Here is a 20,151-nt window from a genome sequence, read left to right as displayed (position 1 = left end):
TAGAAAGTTACTTGTTTTTGTTTTGTGTTTTTTGTTTGTTTGTTTTTTCTTTCTTTCTTTTTTTTTTTTTTTGAGACAGGGTCTGGGTCTGTCACCTAGGCTGGAGTGCAGTGGTGCCATCTTGCCATCTTGGCTACTGCAGCCTTAATCTCCCAGGCTTAAGTGATCCTCTGCCTGAGTCTCCCAAGTAGCTGGGAACACAGGTGCGTGCCACCGCCATGCCCAGCTAACTTTTTAAATATTTTTGGTAGAGACGGAATGTTGCCCATGTTGCCTGGGCTGGTCTCAAACTCCTGAGCTCAAGCTATCCTCCCGCCTCAGACCCCCCAAAGTGCTGGGATTGCAGGTGTGAGCCACCACACCCAACCTTTTTTTTTTTTTATTATTTTATTTTTAAATTAATTTTTTCTAGAGATGGTGTCCTGCTGTGTTGCCCAGGCTGGTCATGAACTCCTGCCTCCAAGCAGTCCTCCTGCCTGAGCCTCTCAAAGTACTGGGATGCAGATGTGAGCCACTGTGCCTGGCTGATAAAAGGTTTCTAAAATTCATCCTAGTAATGTTTGAGAGCCACTCGCAAGGGACTAGGGACATTGAAAGGAATATGAGCCAGGATCTGTATTTGTAGAGTTTACAATCAAGTTTGGTGGAGGCAAACAGGTAAGCAAAGAGTTGAAAAACAATACCAAATGTCTAGGTGGCTTAGAGCCAGGAGTGATTATAGCTGCCAGGAGTATGAGGGGAGTGAAGACAGGCGAGGCACCTCTGAGAAGGCTTTCCCGAGCAGGTCACCTCTGAGCTGGCTTTTCAAAATGCCAGGCAGTCACAGAAGCAAGGTGAGGGAGAACAGGGAACACTTTTCAGACAGAGGGGCTGTGGGTTCTAGGCCATGGGGGCCTGAGAGCCGCTGTTAAGGAGCATCAAGTCAGAGGTGAGGAGTGACAGGGCCATGGGGTAGAACTAGAAAAGTCGGAAGGCAGCAGCGGGGGTCTGGGAGAAAGCATAAGGAAACCATCAGAGGTGTAGTCATATGCCTGCTTAGGATGTAGAATGCTGCTGATGCAGTCTTTCCGGAACGTTATGAGCCTTAATAAATATCAAATGAGCTTCGTCTTGGCTTAATGATGCTGAGAGATGTGTGAATGTTTTGAGTAGACTATATTTACCAGTTCATAAAGAAGTATTTGCAGCATTACAAGGTGCCTATTGGCCGGGCACGGTGGCTCACGCTTGTAATCCCAGCACTTTGGGAGGCCGAGGCGGGCGGATCACGAGGTCAGGAGATCGAGACCACGGCGAAACCCCGTCTCTACTAAAAAAATACAAAAAAAATTAGCCGGGCGTGGTGGCGGGCGCCTGTAGTCCCAGCTACTCGGAGAGGCTGAGGCAGGAGAATGGCGTGAACCCGGGAGGTGGAGCTTGCAGTGAGCCGAGATTGTGCCACTGCACTCCAGCCTGGGGGACAGAGCGAGACTCCGTCTCAAAAAAAAAAAAAAAAAAAGGTGCCTATTGCAGACCAGCAGATGTGGCCTTAGAATCTGGCCTTCGCCCTCAGCAGCCCTCACTGATCTTTACTGCCCTTTAAAAAGATTATGCCAAAAACATCAGTCTCCCTCAAAACAAAATATATTATTGGCACCTTCAAAGAGTCAAAAGATAACAGGTTTGGAAGATCATTTAGTCCAGGAGTCAGCAAACTATAGCCTGTGGATCAAGTCCTGCCCGAGGCCTTTTTTTGTGCAGTACAGGAGCTAAGAATGGTTTTTGCATTTTTTTAAGGGTTGTACAAAAATAAATACACAGCAGACTGTTTGAGGCCTGCAGTGCCTTAAAATATTTACTATCTGGCCTTCTTCAGGAAAAGCTTGCCAGAACCTGGTCTTGTCTGACTGCCTGATACAGCAATCCTTTGTGCAGTATTACATGGCAAATAATCATCCAATATATGCTTGAACACTTCCACTAATGGAGAACTCATTATCTCTCTGATCTGTTTCCTGTTTGGACAATTCAAGCTATTAGTAATTTTTAAACTCTGCTGAGATTTATCTTACTGTATAGCATCCATCCATTGGCCCTTTGTGGGAAAAGAGAGCTATTATTTCATTTCAACCTTTACTGAGCTCTTAATATGATCCAGGCACTGTGCTCAGTCCTAAAGAAAGATGAATAGGACATGGTTCTTGTTTCAAGGATCTCCCAGCTATGATTTCTGGGAACCAAAGCAGTTGAACTGCTAGTCGTTTATGTCTCTCTTTGTCTTCTTGCCATTGGGTTAGGACTTTTTTCTTTAATTATTTTAGTTATTTCTGTATTGTTATTTTATATACATAATACAAACTTTAAGAGGCAAAAAAGGTCATGCAGTGAAAATAAGTCTCCCCACACTCCTCTCTCCTGCCCTAGCAGCTTTCTTGGGAGGCAACCGCCACTGCACATTTCCTGTGGGGATTTGATCTTAAAAAACAAAAGATTTAGATCCATTTGGACAGAAACTTTTGATAAGTACTCATTCAGTGACATTTTCTGAGCTCCTACTCATGCTGAGTGTGACTGAGTTTTATTTTCATTAAAGTCTGAAATTTGCACCAAGTTTCAGTGGTAGACACAGCCCCAGGGGGGTTGTATTGGTTAACCACACTTGGTGCTATTTCAGTTTAATCTTGACTGAACTTCTTGGCTACTGCAGGCTTTCTTACACAGCTAGGGTTCTTGCTCATTACAGTGTTGAATCCCTATCAAAACCTTTCCTGTTTAATTGGCAGTGACACAATCCCATCTTGTGTAACTCAGGATGTTTCACATCCTGAAATAGTTTGAAATAAAATTGAAACACACTTACATTGATGCCTATGTTAATTTCTTTCCTTGACTGTGTCTGAATATAATGTTGAAGTGTGATAAAAACAATCCTTTATCTTTCTAAGCTAAGCAGAGGCCGAAGTTTCACTTGCACTGTCCAGGGTTATACAGGCAAGCCTTACTTTTTCAAGAAGTAGGTTATGTTTGGATTTAGATTAGTGACACATGAATAACTCTACCTATGACACTTCCCCCCAAATTCCCCTCCGACCATTACTTCTTAAATCTTCCCTTCCAGCTTAAGCACTATAGTGATGTGACATAGACATGTATGTTCCTAAGTGATACCTTTACCATAGATTGTCCTGTTTAGGTATTTCCAGAAGATTCCTCATCATGCTGATGTTGCTTAAGACTTTTCTGTTTTCAGCCTGTCATAGAACAGTTTCAGCAGCTGAATATCAACTATATCCTCTTATTAAATAGGCCCTTGGGTTCTGTTCAGAATTTCTCTAAGGTCAAATAAGTCAGAAAATATTTGAAGGATGTGCCTCTTATGCAAATTACTTTTGTGCAATCATGGCTCACTGCAGCCTCAACCTCCTGGTGGGCTCAAGCTATCTTCTTACCTCAGCTTCCCGAGTCGTTGGGACTACAGGTGTGCCCTGCAATGCCCAGCAAATTTTTAAATTTTTTTGTAGAAATGGGGTCTCACCATGTTGCCCAGGCTGGTCTCAAACTCCTGGGCTCAAGTGATTCTCCTGCCTCAGCCTCCCAAAGAGTTAGGATTACAGGCATGGACCACTGCACTGGGCCTTTTTTTTCTCTCTCTCTGTAAAAATAGTTTATTTGTTCTGTTTACAAAGTACAGGGAAGGAATAAGGGCAATACCTGGAACCCCTTTGGTCACACATCTTCCCAGTCTCTGCTTCTATAAATAACGTTTGTACAACAGCAAACTTATATTGTCCCCATGTGTTTTCTCACATCCTAGTAGCTGCAGTCTATAGTATAGACCGGGTGGGAAATAGATGCCTCATTCACAGAGTAGGGCTCCCCTCCAATTAATGTTCCAGCTCACTTTTGCTAATATTGAAACAGAAGTAACTAATTCTTCTTAAAAACTCTCTCATGGACAAGTAGGTCATAGGCAAATTATGGCTGCACAACTCCTAGAATTGTTTCAAATAACTTTATAGAAAGGCAGTGACTAAGGCCCTTTCCTCTTTCCCATCTTTCTAAGTCCCAGGCTGCCTTCAGCTCCTGGAGTGCCGCCTGGGTCCCCCACATCCCAGCGTGGTGATGGAGGAGGGGCAGGCCAGGCCAAGCATGAGGAATAAGCAGCCTTTACTGGGCTCAGACCAGGAGCCCATGGTCTTGAGGAACTCTGTATTTGTCAGTTTTCTTCTCCACATTCTCTTCCTCCTGTTTCTGCAGCCTCATGGGCTGTTTTTACTTCTGATAGTGGATCTTGGCCTTCTGCTTCCTCTTCTCCTCCAGGTAGCTGTCACTGCCCGGTACTTCCAGCCTACCTCATGAAGCAGCCACCCCCAGGTAGGCAGACTTTACTTTAGGCTTCAGATGCACAACCTTGAAGACACCAGGAACCACTATCTGCAATTAATATACAAAATGTCTGTTATCTTTTTTTTTTTTTTGAGATGGAGTGTCACCCTTGTCTCCCAGGCTGGAGTACAATGGCGTGATCTCAGCTCACTGCAACCTCTGCCTCCCGGGTTCAAGCAGTTCTCCTGCCTCAGCCTCCCGAGTAGCTGGGATTATAGGCATGCACCACCATGCCCGGCTAATTTTTGTATTTTTAGTAGAGACGGGGTTTCGCAATGTTAGTCAGGCTGGTCTTGGAGTCCTTACCAAGTGATCCACCCACCTCAGCCTCCAAAGTGCTAGGATTACAGGCGTGAGTCACTTCACCCGGCCATGTCTGTTATCTTCTAAGTAGTTATCCTTAGTCACTTTTACCTAGCTACCGAAGTCTTGTAGAATAGAGTTTTCTTTTTTGTCTTTGTGATTCTCTGGCACTGGTAAAATTCCATCTTGATGTCCTTAGCAGGTCATCAAAATTATGATGAAAACAAGTTACATTTGTCCTTTAAGAGAAAGTTGTGGATGACTGACATATGTAGGGACTCGATGATCTGTCACACGGAGGATTTTAGATGAAATCCTTTTGTACCACTGTCTGCAACTGTGTTGATTTCCTTCCACATTGGATGATGGCTCTGGCCAGGGCCTTTTTGTTTTGACTGTTGGAGAGGTTAGCTTGTGAATGTTTTTCGAAACAATTGGTTATTTTTTAGCATGTGTGAGGCTGATGGGCAGTAGAAAGTTCCTGAAAAGAAGTTTCTTCATTCAAGGCAGTGTAATATAGTGACGAGAATAGGGGCTTTGAAGCTAGCAGACCCGGGTTATCATCTCAGCTCTACCACTTCCTGTGTGACTCTGGGCAAGTTACTTAAGCTCCCAGTGCCTCAGTTTTCTCTTCGGTAAAGTAGGCATAATCTTACCACTGGGGTTGTCAAGGGAATAACATGTAAACTATTTAGTGTAGTGCTTGGTACAGAATGAGCATTTATTAAGAACAGTTACTAATATGACTATTACTACTGCTGTTATTTAAATAGTTTTTAACAGTATTATCAAAACAGCAAGCACAGTTCATGGTGGTAAATGCCCTAATGGAAGTGTTCATCTGTCACCATTGAGAAGGGAACTGTTAATATCCACTGACTGTTACTGACAGCTTCATAAAGACTTTGTGAGATGAGAAGTACTTTTCCTGGTAGAGAGGGGAAAGGTTTCCTAGGAACATCAGCCATGCAGAAGATCAGGAAACTAGCAGGCTAAGGCTGCAGCACCTTATTCTCTGTGTAGTAAGGCCAGTAAGCTTTCGTTTGTTTGTTTAAACAAGGGAGTCACCTGTGCAGATCATTCCTGGTGGCAGTTTGTCATCTTGTTTGGAGGAGACGGGCCAAAGGCAGTGACCCGTGAGTATATCACTGCAAGAGCCGAGGTGTGAGGTGATGAAGCCTGGCACGTAGCAGCGGGAATGGAGAGAAGGCAGGCAGACCTAGACAGGAAGCATGAAGTTGCATGAGGAGCGTGGGCTTCAGAGTGGCATGAATCTGGAAGCTGAATCCTGGTTCCCCCACTTTCCTAGCTGTATAGCCTTGTGTGAATTTATTTTTTTCTTTCTTTCTTTTTTTTTTTGGAGACAGAGTCTTGCTCTGTTGCCCAGGCTGGAGTGCAGTGGCACGATCTCCATCTCGGCTCACTGCAACCTCCGCCTCCCGGGTTCAAACGATCCTTCTGTGTCAGCCTCCCAAATAGCTGAGATTACAGGCATGTACCACCACGCCTGGGTAATTTTTGTATTTTTCGTAGAGATGGGGTTTTGCCATGTTTGTCAGGCTGGTCTCGAACTCCTGACCTCAGGTGATCCGCCCGCCTTGGCCTCCCAAAGTGCTAGGATTACAGGCGTGAGCCACCACACCTGGCCTCCTTGTGTGAATTTCTTACCTCTCGGAACCTCAGTTTCTTGCTCTGTAAAATTGGAGCTATTCCTTCTTAGGGCTTCTGAGAGAATTGAATTCAATTGAACACCCTTGCTGCTGTGCCTAGTTTTGGTCTGTGTTCAGTAACTGTTAATCTTCATCTCATTCCAGAGGACTGTTTAAGGTTGAACTTCTAGGAATTAGTGCTTTATTGCATTGAGAGAGAGAAAAATTGAAGATGACTTTGAGATTTGTTGCTTGAATGTAAGGTGATACTATTAAGCAAACTAGGAAATACAGAGAAAGGGGCAGAATTTAGGGAAAATATATGCTGAATTTGGGATTTGTTGAATTTGAGATTCTGAGGAATCTAAGTCCTGGCTTTAAAGGACACTTAAATATATGTTTAGAGGTTAGAGCTAGAAGTATAGTCCTGAGATTCATTGGCATATAGACAGAAATTGTTGTAGAAAGTGAATGATTTGGCCAGGTGCAGTGGCCCACGCCTGTAATCCCAGCACTTTGGGAGACCAAGGCGAGCAGATTGCTTGAGGTCAGGAGTTTGAGACCAGCCTGGCCAACGTGGTGAAACCTTGTCTCTACCAAAAATATAAAAAATTAGCCGGGTGCGGTGGTGCGCGCCTGTAATCCCAGCCACTCAAGAGGCTGAGGCAGGAGAATCACTTGAACCCAGGAGGTGGAAGTTGCAGTGAGCTGAGATCGTGCCACTACACTCCAACCTAGATGACAGAATGAGACTCTGTCTCAAAAAAAAAAAAAAAAAGAAAAGAAAAGAAAGTGAATGACTGGCCGGGCAGGGTGGCTCACATCTGTAATCCCAGCACTTTGGTACATCAAGGCGGGCAGATCACTTGAGGTCCGGAGTTTGAGACCAGCCTGACCAATGTAGTGAAACCTGTCTCTACTAAAAAATACAAAACATTAGGGCCGGGCGTGGTGGCTCACGCCTGTAATCCCAGCACTTTGGGAGGCCGAGACGGGCAGATCACAAGGTCAGGAGTTTGAGACCAGCCTGGCCAACATGGTGAAACCCCATCTCTACTAAAGATACAAAAAGTTAGCCGGGCGTGATGGCGTGCGCCTGTAATCTCAGCTACTTGGGAGTCTGAGGCAGGAGAATCACGTGAACCCAGGAGGCAGAGGTTGCAGTGAGCCCAGATCATGCCATTGCACTCCAGCCTGGGTAACAGAGCAAGACTCCATCTCGAGAAAAAAAAAAAAAATTAGCTGTGCATGGTGACACACACCTGTAGTCCCAGCTACTTGGGAGGCTGAGGCAGGAGAATTGCGTGAACCTGGGAGGGCAAGGTTGCCGTGAGCCGAAATCGCACCATTGCACTCCAGCCTGGGCAACGGAGCAGGACTCTGTCTCAAAAAAAAAAAAGAAAATGAATGACTGAGGAGAGGGCTGAGCATGGAATCCTTCAAAAACCAACAGTAGAAAGAAAACGCTAGCTGCATTGTGGAGGAAAAGGGAGAGATTAGAGGCCCAGGAAACAACAGGAGGCTGTGAGAGTGTTTCTACACATGTGTGCCTCAAATCCTCAAATCATCTGTTTTCTTATTTTATTTTGTTTTTTTTTTGAAATGGAGTTTTGCTCTTGTTGCCCAGGCTGGAGTGCAACTGCAACCTCCGCCTCCCAGGTTCAAGAGATTCTCGTGCCTCAGCCTCCCAAGTAGCTGAGATTACAGGTGCACTCCACTATACCTGGCTAATTTTTTTTATTTTTAGTAGAGATGGGGGTTTCACCATGTTGGCTAGGCTGGTCCTGAACTCCTGACCTCAGGCGATCCCCTGCCTTGGCCTCCCAAAGTACTAGGATTATAGGCGTGAGCCACTGAGCCTGGCCAAATCACCTGTTTTCCATTGGGCAAGATTATAAAAATTCTTTCAAACAATTAAAAGCCAAAAAATATTTAATAGGAGTTGAGGGTGCATTCAAATACATTTGAGGTGATTTTGAGGTGAGACCTCCAAAAATAAGTGCCAGTGACTTGTAGGCATCAAGATAGCACCAAACCTACAGCAGCATCACCTGAGGCACTAGGCAAACTCCAGACTCCTGGCCTCCATCACTATCCCTTCTCTTATCAAATCTTCTTTCCTCCACAGGAAGTGGGAGTGAGACCCAGGCATCCTCATTTTTTAATAAGTGCTCAAAGGCCGGGAGCAGTGGCTGACACTTGTAATCCCAGCACTTTAGGAGGCCTGGATGGGCAGATCACATGGTCAGGAGTTCGAGACCAGCCTGGCCAACATAGTGAAACCACATCTCTACTAAAAAACAAAAATTAGCCGGGCATGGTGGTGCACACCTGTAGTCCCAGCTACTCAGGAGGCTTAGGTAGGAGAATCTCTTGAACCCAGGAGGTAGAGGTTGCAGTGAGCTGAGATCGTGCCACTGCACTCCAGCCTGGGCAACAGAGCAAGACTCTGTCTCAAAGAAAAAATAAATAGAAAATAAATAAATATGTGCTCAAGATGGTGAATGTTTGAAAACACTTGGTCAGGCACTATCTGGGGCGTGATGCTGCAAGCCATACTGAGGCAGTGGAGAATTTTAGGGATAGTGATGTGTTGTCTTTTGTGATCAATGAAGCTTATCAATTATATAGAAAAATATTTATTATAATTCCCACCTCATTCCTTCTGTTTGCTTTTCAGTTTTTTTAAGCCCTCGTTGTGAGTCTTTCATTCATTCAAAATTGGATTTCTGTTGCCAAAACATCTTTTTAAATGTGGAAAGCATATTCAGCCTGTTGAAAAACAACAACAAACCACCCATTAGGAATCCAATGGCAAACTAACCTGCCCCCCTGGAACTTGCTAGGGACACAGTCAGTTACTCCCCTGTGGTGATTCTGCCTTTATAGCCTGTTCTCTTTTAAGCAATCTACCACGAAATTGCATTTTAGAAAGCCACCACCGCACTCCTTTTAAACATTAAATACAATGGCATTGACCAGTCATTTTCTTTGATTTCTAGTGTCCATTCATCATTACTCTTCTCAAAGTTTTTTACTGCTTAGAGTTGGTAGATATATGTACTGTCCTGGTGTTCCAACTACAGCCTTCTTTGTTTTACTGGTTCTATTTCTTTCTTTTCTTTTTTCTTTCTTTTTTTTTTTGAGATGGAGTTTTGGTCTTGTTGCCCAGGCTGGAGCGCAATGGCACAATCTCGGCTCACTGCAACCTCTGTCTCCTGGGTTCAAGCAGTTCTCCTGCCTCAGCCTCCCAAGTAGCTGGGATTATAGGCATGTGCCACCACACCCAGCTAATTTTGTATTTTTAGTAGAGATGGAGTTTCACCATTTTGGTCAGGCTGGTCTCAAACTCCTGACCTCAGGTGATCCACCCGCCTTGGCCTCCCAAACTGCTGGGATTACAGGCATGAGCCACCGTGCCTGGCCTACTGGTTCTATTTCTTTTTACTCACTAACTGCGGACATTCTCTGGGACTTTGTGGGGCTTTTCTTTCTCTGAGTAACTTCTAAAAACTGATCATTGTCACCTGTGTTAGCTGTTCTGTCAGTATCCATGTCCAGTTTCCTTGGCTTATCTTTGCCCTGCTGTTGTCCACAACTGAAAATTCTTTCATTATTACTCTTCTGAATCTTGCTTTGCCTCTCAAGGGTCTTCTCTTTCACTCAAGCTGCCATTCTCCTAGCCATTTGTGGCTTGACACCCCAAGAGCTTTGCTCTCTCTTTTCATTTCTCGAGTCCACCAAGATACCAAGTTAGGTCACCTTTTATTTTAAATCAGCCCCAACAAGGGTCCCCTCCTTTTCAGTTTTACTCCTCTGCTCTAATCCAGGTCTTCATAAATTTTTGGGCTCTTAGCTGATTTCCCTGCCTGCCTCTTTCAAAGCCCTTTACCCACTGCAGAATCATATTCACCATGCAGGACTGCCACTGGCTTCCCCCTCCAAAATTCGTTAGCCTCGCATTTGAGGCTTCTCCATAGGTGTTCACCCATGTCAGCTGCTCACCTCTATGTGTGCTGCTCCTGCACAGCACAAACCCTCCACATGAGGACAGCTGGTTTCACGTGTCCCTATTTCTGCCATGAGTATTCCTCTGCTCTTCTTGTTCCTTCTGCCCTCCACCCATCTTCCCCCACCCCTTACCCATCCTTTTCAACATCACTCAGTGCCCATCTGCTTCACGGTGTCTTTCCCAGGGCTCTGCCCCACATTCATCCCATTCTTCTTGATTTGAATACCTGTTATGTAGGAGCACTAACTTTTGTTTTTTTTTTGTTGTTTTTTTTTTTTTGAGACGGAGTCTCGCTCTGTCGCCCAGGCTGGAGTGCAGTGGCGCAATCTCGGCTCACTGCAAGCTCCGCCTCCCGGGTTCACGCCATTCTCCTGCCTCAGCCTCTCTGGTAGCTGGGACTACAGGCGCCCGCCACCATGCCCAGCTAATTTTTTGTATTTTTAGGAGGGACAGGGTTTCAGCGTGGTCTCCATCTCCTGACCTCGTGATCCACCCGTCTCGGCCTCCCAAAGTGCTGGGATTACAAGCGTGAGCCACAGCGCCCGACCAGGAGCACTAACTTTGTATTTCATTATACAGTTTCTATCAACCCAAAGCTCCTTATCTCTAATTCTAAATCCAACAAGTTTGGAAAACTGAAAGCTTTTTAATAGTCTTGGCACAAAACTTAAGCAAAACCTCCCTGAGTAGATATGAGCTGTTTTAAAAAAATATATCCCATTTAGCCAGGTGCAGTGGCTCATGCCTGTAATCGCAGCACTTTGGGAGTCCAGGGTGGAAGGATCACAAATCCAAGAGCTCGACACCAGCCTGGGCGACACGACAAGACCTGTTCTCTACTGAAAATATAGAAAAATTAGCCAGTCATGGTAGCCCATGCCTGTAGTCTCAGCCACTTGGGAGGCTGAGGTAGGAGGATTGCTTGAGCTTGGGAGGCTGAGGTTGCAGTGAGCTGAGATTGTGCCACTGTACTGCAGCCTGGGCAGCAGAGCGTGACCCTGTAAATGTATCCCATTTACAGTGACTGTTCATATGTTCTGCTGCAGAAATACTTGTATGTCTGGTTGTGGGGTAATTGGACAGTTGGAAAGTGAAGGGACCTCCTCAATTTGCTTTTTGGAGCTGCCAGATTTCTTTAGTATTGTCCTTCTCAAACTGGGATATGTTACCCTGAGAGTGTGGAGGGATTATAGAAAGTTACAGTATACGTATGCATGATTGCCAGGAAGGTCAAATTTATTAGATGATTTGAGGGGGGAAATGAAATAATAAAATATATATCATGGCACAAAATACAAAATTTCCATGCATTGAAAAGATAAAATATGAGATTTCAAAGAAATTTAGGCTCTGTGGGAGGTGGGGAGAAACGTATCCTCATTATCTGCTTCAGCTAGAGGTGTTAAAGCACTGCTCTCAGACAGACAGAATTCTGACAGTTTGGTTTGTTGCATTTCTGAGTGGCTGGATTTAGGATTTTGTACTTGCAGAGTTCTCCAGGACCACACAAGATGGCAAAAACTTCTGAGACAGTGTCTGTGTCAAAGAAGGAATAACAGTAGTGCATCAGTCAGACTGACTCAAGGAAGGAAGGAGCATAAACATTAAGGCCACAAAGGTTACTTAGAAAAATCACTGTGTCATCGGTGAAACCCTGTCTCTACCAAAAATACAAAAAATTAGCTGGGCGTGGTGGCATGCGCCTGTAGTCCCAGCTACTTTGGAGGCTGAGGCAGGATAATTGCTTGAACCTGGGAGGCGGAGGCTGTAGTGAGTCGAGATTGCGCCACTGCACTCCAGCCTGGGCAACAGAGTGAGACTCCATCTCAATTAAAAAAAAAAAAAAATCACTGTGTCATGAGGAGAATCAGCTTGACAACACAGGCCAATTAGGATGGTTTTCAAAGTTGTGTCTTAAGTGAAATAAGCCAGTCGCAAAAACACAAATACTGTATGATGCCATTTACATGAAGTAGTCAAACCTGTATAGACAGAAAGTAGAATGGTGGGTGCAAGGTCCTGGGGGAAAGGAAATGGGGAGTTATTGTTTAAAGAGTATAGAGTTCCAGTTTTGCAAGATGAAAAAGTTCTGGAGATCTGTTTCACAACATTGTGATTATACTTAATACCACCTAACCTCAAAATAATCAAGATGGTAAAGTATATGTTATATGTTTCTTACCACAATCCAAAAAGAAGTTGTGTCTTAAGATAGCCTGTAAACATCTCATTACTTTTTGTTTGTTTGAATTAAGCTTTATTACAAATGTTCTTTCTCACCAGGTTTTGCATGGATATGTTATTTTGCTGTGTTCTGTTCTGTTTTTTAGTAGGCAAGAAATAATGGCGGCAGCTACGGGGAATCCTGGACTCTCTAAACTGCAGTTTGCCCCCTTTAGCAGTGCCTTGGATGTTGGGTTCTGGCATGAGTTGACCCAGAAGAAGCTGAACGAGTATCGGCTGGATGAAGCTCCCAAGGACATTAAGGGTTATTACTACAATGGTAGGTGATTGTAAATTTCATTTTCCATCATCTTCTGTTATCCTCTCTGTCTAGTATAGTGTCAGCTTTCCTTTAGAAAGAGACAGCCCTCGTCTTTTATAATTAGCGCTCTTCACTAGTTTCTATTTTACTTCCTGACTTTTTGATCCCAGTTCATTTTCATTTATTTTCTCTTGTTGTGGGGAAAAAGAAAGAGAGTAGTGAAACTCAAATTATTAATCCAAATAATACCCATTACTTAGCATTGCTGTGGGAAGAGATTGGAAATATTTTTTCCATTGAAGCTTTTTTGTATTCTTGGCAAATGTCTCATATTCACAAGAGCTCTGTCACATTCTGCCATTATCTATCCATACATATATTATCTATGTAGCATAGATAATCAGAAATTGGATGGGGTGCCTTGGGCTCAACAAAGAAGAAAACTATTCGTAAGCATTTTTGTTATGAACGCTGCTATTTCTGACTTGTCATTGAAAATGTGATAATGCTTCTGTCCAGGTGACTCTGCTGGGCTGCCAGCTCGCTTAACATTGGAGTTCAGTGCTTTTGACATGTGAGTATTTATTTGTTCAAAATCTGAAGTAAAGAATACTACTTTTGGCAAGGAATAAGCATGCTTACCTCCCTCATAGGTGGACCACAGGAGGACTAGGGAAGTTCCCGGTGAGCAGAGTCAGGCCCCTCATGATTCTCTTATAGCTCCATAGAGATGAGTGCTAGATACTTAGGTCTGTCTGGTTCATTTTTCACCACGTATTTATCAGAGCCAATTAGGTGCCAGGTGCCATCTAGATTGATTGAGACATAGATAATATCCCTCTTGATTTTGATTGTAGTTAATATTTTGTGATCTTTTCTTGATACTTCTCTCGATTCACTCCTTTAGTCCATGGGCATTGTCCATGGGCATTGATCAATGAATGTTTATTAGGCTACTTCTGTATACAAGCCACTGTGCAAGGCATTATAGTGCTATACAATGGAATATGATAGAGATATCCTTGAAGAATTTTTTTTAATCTGCTTGGGAGCTGTGGGGAGTTGCTGGAGAGAAGAGACACACTTTTTTTTTTTTGAGACAGGGTCTTATTCTGTCACCCAGGCTGGAGTGCAGTAGTACAATCTCAGCCCACTGCAACCTCCGCCTCCTGAGTTTGAGCTATTCTCATGCCTTAGCCTCCCAAGTAGCTGGGACTACAAGTTCACGCCATCATGCCTGGCTAATTTTTGTATTTCTTTTGGTAGAGACAGTGTTTCACCATATTTGCCAGGCAGATCTTGAACTCCTAACTTCAAGTGATCTGCCTGCCTTGGCCTCCCAAAGTGCTGGGATTACAGGATCGAGCCACCACACCCAGCCAAGAGACACATTTATTGAGCACTTAATTAGGCATTTTCATAAACATCTGTTCTTTCAGACTCACCAGGTGTGATTTTTCTCTCTTTTTTCAGATGAGGAAACCATGGGACGAAAGGTAAAAATGGCTTGCCCAGGGTCACACCTAGCCAAATGTAGAAAGCAGGGGCGAGAGAAAAAAATGTATTTATAAATGTATTTCTGAAACCCAGCATGCGTAGCTACAGGGATTTTGCTATCTTCTACAGAAATAGAGAAACCAGGAGGGGGATACAAATTTAGGAGGAGACAAGTTTGGTTTAGAATATGTTGAGTTTGAGATGACAGTGTCTACTAGAAATGTCCAGGAGGAACTGGAGTCGGGGAGAGAGGATCAGACTAGATTTGGGAGACATCCAGGTAGAGGAGAAAGAGAATAAAGATAGTCTCCAACTTATGGTAGTTTAATGACTTTTTGACTTTATGATGGTGAGAAAGCGATACACATTCAGTGGAAATTATACTTTGTGGGCCCATACAGCCATTCTGCTTTTCACTTTCAGTACAGTATTCAATAAATTACCTGAGATATTCAACACTTTCTTATGGAACAGGCTTTGTGTTAAGATGATTTTGCCCAACTCTAGGCTAATGGAAGTGTTCTGGGCACGTTTAAGGAAGGCTAGACTAAGCTATGTCTGGCAGGTTAGACATATTAAATAGAGTTTTGATTTATGATATTTTTTCAATTTATGGTGAGTTTATCAGGACATGGTAAGTCGAGGAGCATCTGTATAGTATAAGAACAAAAGGCGCGAACAGTGAATGGCTCTAATTAGGGAGGTGAAAGATGATACAGAACTAGCGAAGGACACAGGGATTGTCAGAGGAAAACCAGAAAAGTGTTACAGAAACCAAAGAAGGCAATGCTTTCTGGAGGGAAAGAGAAACTGTCAGAAGCACAGAGGTCAATGTGAGGGCCATTGTGTTTGTTGATTAAGTCATTGTGGTCCTTAAGAATTCAGTTTGAGAAAGAGGGTGGAGCTGAAACCATGATGAGGGCCTTTAAGATTACTGAGAATTGAAAAAGGCTACAGTGTTTTTTTCTGCTTTATTGTACCTCAGCAGTATCAAGATGGGGAATTTTAGGAAGGTGAAGAAGTCTTTATAAGGTCTTTCTGGCTTTTGAAAGTGGCAGTGGTCAACTACTAGGATATTTAAAATAAAGTGTCCCTAGAATTTTTTTTAATCTCAGAAAATCAATACTTTTTTTCCCTTTATCTCAATCCAGTTGCAAAATTTGAAAGCACGACGTACATCCACAATGATGTTAGTATTTGTATCTTTAAAAATGTATGTGTTGGTGTTTCTTGTTCCCTTCGGAGCTTTCTTGCTCCATCGTAAACTCCTTGTGGTTACCTGTCAAAAGAAAGAAAATCCTAATAATCTCTCTCTTGTTTTGGCAAACTAACTTATTTTGGAGCCAGTAAGATATAACGAGGAAAATACTGGAAATGTACAAGCATTAAATTGTCTGAAGATGGTACGGGGGAGCATCAACAGTCTGTTTTGTGTAATCTGGAGAGCCTCATATTTATCTCAGACTAACCTCACTCCTATCCTTATCCTTCTACTGGACTGTTTGTTTTATAAGGTTTTAATAATTTTATTCTTTAGAATAATTAATTAGAAAAACAGTTCACAGAAGTTAGGTTTGAACTTACTACAAAATGTGATCATCCTAAACTTAATTAATCTAAAAATTTTGGTTGAAGGAGATAAGAAAATCTGTGATCCTGAAGTTATGACTTTCACACAAATTGCTCATTTTCACTCATCATATTTTTTCTTTAACCATTGAATACCCTCAGTGTGTGAGGCACTGTGGTAGACAGTGGGAGGTGAGCAGAAATAAGATGTGGTCCCCATTGTGTGAAAATAGCCTTGGATTCGAAGTTTGAAGATTTGGAATCTATGGCTAATTAACTGTGCTACTTCAATAAGCCCTTTTAGTTTTCTCAGCTTTTGTTTCCTCATCTTTAAAATGGGTTCTTGCTTTCTAATGTTCTTTCCAGTTTTAAAAGTCTGTCACTTTCTGAGTCCCTATTAGGATGGCTGGGAAGTTTAATGAAAGTGCTTGGGACTTCTCAGAAGGCCTGATTTCTTTATTCCAAATTATTTCCTTTATTATTACCCCATTTTTGTTTTGATTGCTGTATATCTGCATGGGTTGGTAGAGAAAGTCTTTATGAATTTATTTATCAAAGAAGGAGTACCTACAATGTGCAGATGTGTGAGTGTTAGGAATACAAAGACTTATGAAATATGTTCTCCAGAGCTCCTCTACTGTATGAGAGAGAGAAGTAGAAGGCAAATATTTGCATTATAGTGTGCTCAGTGCTGTAATAAGCATGGAGAGGTAATCATTATTTCAGGAAAACTTATTGATTGCTTCCTCTGTGTCTTGATAATAGAATATGCTAGGTGCTGGGCATACAGACAGGAATGACATACAGTTGAATAGCTAACAATCCCAGTACTCACTTGTAGATGTCAAGAGTATCTCAGCTTTGCATAGCACTGGATAAGTCTCTTCTACTCTGTGCCCCTGGTAGTCTTATGGATCTCTGCAGGCAGCAGCACAAGGATCCTGTTCTCTGAATTGTATTAGACGAATTGTCAGTCAAGTAGTATTTTATCAGGCACCAACTGTCTTAAACTGGAGTATGCTGTCTTGAGTTAGGGTATCCTGCTGAATCAGACCCAAAAATGTAAGGGCCCAAACACAAAGAAGTTCATTTCTTGCTCATCAAATAGCCCAGGGCTGCTGGTCCAGTCTTCTTCCATGTTGTGGCTCCATTATCCCTGAGGACTTTGCATTTGTGTGCTGATTAAGACAGTTGTCACTTTCAGGTAACAACAGATTAATGAGGAAAGACAGCCAAGGTGCAAATAGGTGGAAGAGACACACCTAGTCTCTTAAAGGCCCTGGCGGGAAGGGACATGCATCACTCCACTCAGATTCTACTGAGAACTCCTGGCCTCACTTGTCTTGCAAAGAAAACTGGGAAGCATGGAACCCAGCTAAAACATTATGTATGCTTTCTGTTTCTGTTGACAAGGAGGAAAATAGATTTTGATTGACAATCTCTATACCTATGTGAAGCTGATAAAAAAAAAAAAAGAATTTTGCGCCCGGCGCGGTGGTTCTCACACCTGTAATCCCAGCACTTTGAGAGGCCGAGGCAGGCGGATCACGAGGTCGGGAGATCAAGACCATCCTGGCTAACATGGTGAAACCCCATCTCTACTAAAAATACAAAAAATTAGCCGGGCGTGGTGGCAGGCGCCTGTAGTCCCAGCTGCTCGAGAGGCTGAGGCAGGAGAATGGCGTGAACCCAGGAGGCGGAGCTTGCAGTGAGCCGAGATCCCGCCACTGCACTCTGGCCTGGGCGACAGCGAGACTCCGTCTCTAAAAAAAAAAAAAAAAGAATTTTCCTTTCTGTGGGCCTCAAATGATCAACATTTGAATGAAGAACATTTCTGTGGGTTTCTTTCCCTTGAGGAATATTTGTCTTTATTCATAAGAAGTTTTCTTTTCGGCCGGGCACGGTGGCTCACACCTGTAATCCCAGCACTTTGGGAGGCCTAGGCGGGCAGATCATGAGGTCAGGGATCGAGACCATCCTGGTTAACATGGTGAAACCCTGTCTCTACTAAAAATACACACACACACACAAAATTAGCCGGGCGTGGTGGCAGGCGCCTGTAGTCCTAGCTACTTGGCAGGCTGAGGCAGGAGAAAGGCGTGAACCTGGGAGGCGGAGCTTTCAGTGAGCCGAGATCGCACGACTGCACTCCAGCCTGGGCGACAGAGCGAGACTCCTTCTCAAAAAGAAAAAAATATTTTTCTTTTCTATGCCTCAAGTTGGACCTAATTAGAGAAATAGAAGGCATAATTTTTGCCCTCAAAGAACTGAAAAGGTAGTGAAGGAAGTAGGAGTCTTACGCACACTCATATGTGTAGGGCAGAGGCTGTGTCTTTCTTATTCTCTGCTTTATCACCAGCACCCAACACAGATCTGATGTGTACTATTTGCTGAATAACTGCCTAATTGAATTACAAGCGGTCTAAGCGCATGGCTGTCAAGATGACATGTGGTGTGGTTGATGGAAAGACACCAGTGGACTGTGTTAGAGGATGTTACAAACAGAAACTCTGTGATTGCTAGGGAAGTCAGGAGATGACAAAGAAGCATGACCCCCAATGGACTGTGACTTTCTGGGTTCCCAACGTTCCCTGTGGGCATGTGAAGCTGTGTGCGAAGTAGATTCCTCCAGGTATGAAGAGCACAGGTGCTCTTCCAGAGGATTTATTCCATTCTGACCACTTGCCTGCCTGTTGGCCAAGTGTAAATAACTGGTGCAACACAGCCCCAGCACTTTCCTGAGTCATCACTGTGAGACTGAATGAAGTGAAGGCCAAGTGTCTAGCTGTAATGTCCCCAAAGCAGGTCCAGTCTTCCGGCCTTTGTGAGATCCATTTTTACTAGGTTAGTATATGCATTATTGCAAGTTCACTGTTGGCCTTAGTATGTGGAGAAAATTTCTAATTCGGATTCTTTGTAGCCGTTATGTTGAGATATAATTCACATACCATAAAATTCACCCCTTTGTTTAAAGGGGTACAATTCAGTGGTTTTTAGTAGATTCATAGAGTTGTGCAGCCATTACTGTTAATTCCAGAACATTCCCATCTCCCAAAAAAGACACCCTTAGCAATTACTCCCCATCCCCCTCCTCCATACTCACCAGCCCTAGCTAACCATAACTCTGCTTTCTGTCTCTGAGGATTTACCTATTCTGCATATTTCATGTAAGTGGAACCATAGGAAACTAAACTAGTAAGTGTAAGAACCAAGATTTGAACTAAATTCTCTTGTCTCCAAGTCTCAGGCTCCTTCCCTCTCATTATCACTTTTTAAATTCATTTTCCTGCCATCTCCCATGGTGGAACTTTAGTCATGAAAGATGCTTCTCCTTTGAAGCTTCCGATTGTCCTGCTAATTAACTTGCATAAGTGCTGATGCTCCTAGGAGCCTAGTCATCATGCAGTTGCTTGAGTTCTTGGTATGCAGTTTTCTCCTTTCACAGAGTGAGGCTTTGGTATGGCTCTCACACACCTGGGAAGTTTGGGAAGAAGGGTACCTTCCTCCTCTGTGCTTGTGTCCAAATTAGATCATAGCATCCTTCCTTCTGTTTCCACATCCTGTTTCAGCAGTAATTTCATGAAGCCAAGTCTGAATGTAGAAGGCCTAGTTTACCAACTGCTCTGCTTTCTTTGCCTTCCCTCTGGGCTTAATCTTTTCCCTTTGTGATTTCTCTTTCTTCAAGACCAGCTTGGATGTCCTCATCTCACCTGGATGAAAAATATTCTTTTATTGGAGGAGCATGGTGACAAACAACTTGTGATTTGCTGACTCATACCTCCCAAGAGAAGGTTCTGGCCATTGAAAGCTAGCTTTCCCTGAGGACTTGGCGTTTGAGCCTGATAAATGGCATTTGACAGAGCCATGCCATTCATTGCACCCCTTCATACCTGTTCTAGGTTTAGATTTCTACCCCTTCAGCCCCATAAACCCAATTTTACATGGACTTTAAATGAGAAGACATAGGTTCTTCTAAACTATGCAGCTGTCATCAGTGCAATCAGTAAAAAGGCATTCTGTCTGCATTAGCCGTGACATTAGTAGGCTACTAATGAAATGAATATTTTCATTTAACATCTGTAAACTCCGAAATGCAAGTTAATCATTTCAGAGAAGAGACCAGATTTGTCCACATCTGAATTCGTATTCAGAATCAACTCCTCGTCTCTTCTCCTGACTTTGCTTACTCTGAGGACTGTGAGGCCTTTGGGGGCAGTGTAGGGTGTGTAAACCTGGTGGCACGACAGATTGACAGGTAGCTCAGGTGTGAG

At 43.4% G+C, this 20,151-nt stretch overlaps 1 protein-coding gene across 33 annotated transcripts in view; it reads left to right on the top strand.

Annotated features, from left to right (window-relative positions):
- The window catches only part of ATG7 (autophagy related 7), a 279,894-nt gene that overhangs the window by 14,081 nt on the left and 245,662 nt on the right, over positions 1 to 20,151 (top strand). For 16 of the 33 annotated variants that reach the window (XM_063630317.1, XM_063630305.1, XM_063630316.1 and 13 more), the window contains 2 exons: positions 12,660 to 12,832; positions 13,334 to 13,388. In XM_063630317.1, coding sequence (XP_063486387.1) covers positions 12,673 to 12,832; positions 13,334 to 13,388 — 215 coding nt within the window. In that variant the 5' untranslated portion in view covers positions 12,660 to 12,672. Of the gene's footprint in view, positions 1 to 4,304; positions 4,354 to 12,659; positions 12,833 to 13,333; positions 13,389 to 20,151 lie in introns of those variants that run through there. The other 17 variants (XM_063630318.1, XM_063630306.1, XM_063630324.1 and 14 more) reach the window with 3 other exon arrangements.

Source organism: Symphalangus syndactylus, chromosome 21, assembly GCF_028878055.3.
Source record: "Symphalangus syndactylus isolate Jambi chromosome 21, NHGRI_mSymSyn1-v2.1_pri, whole genome shotgun sequence".
NCBI lineage: Eukaryota > Metazoa > Chordata > Mammalia > Primates > Hylobatidae > Symphalangus > Symphalangus syndactylus.
This window is presented reverse-complemented; position numbering and strand designations above follow the sequence as displayed.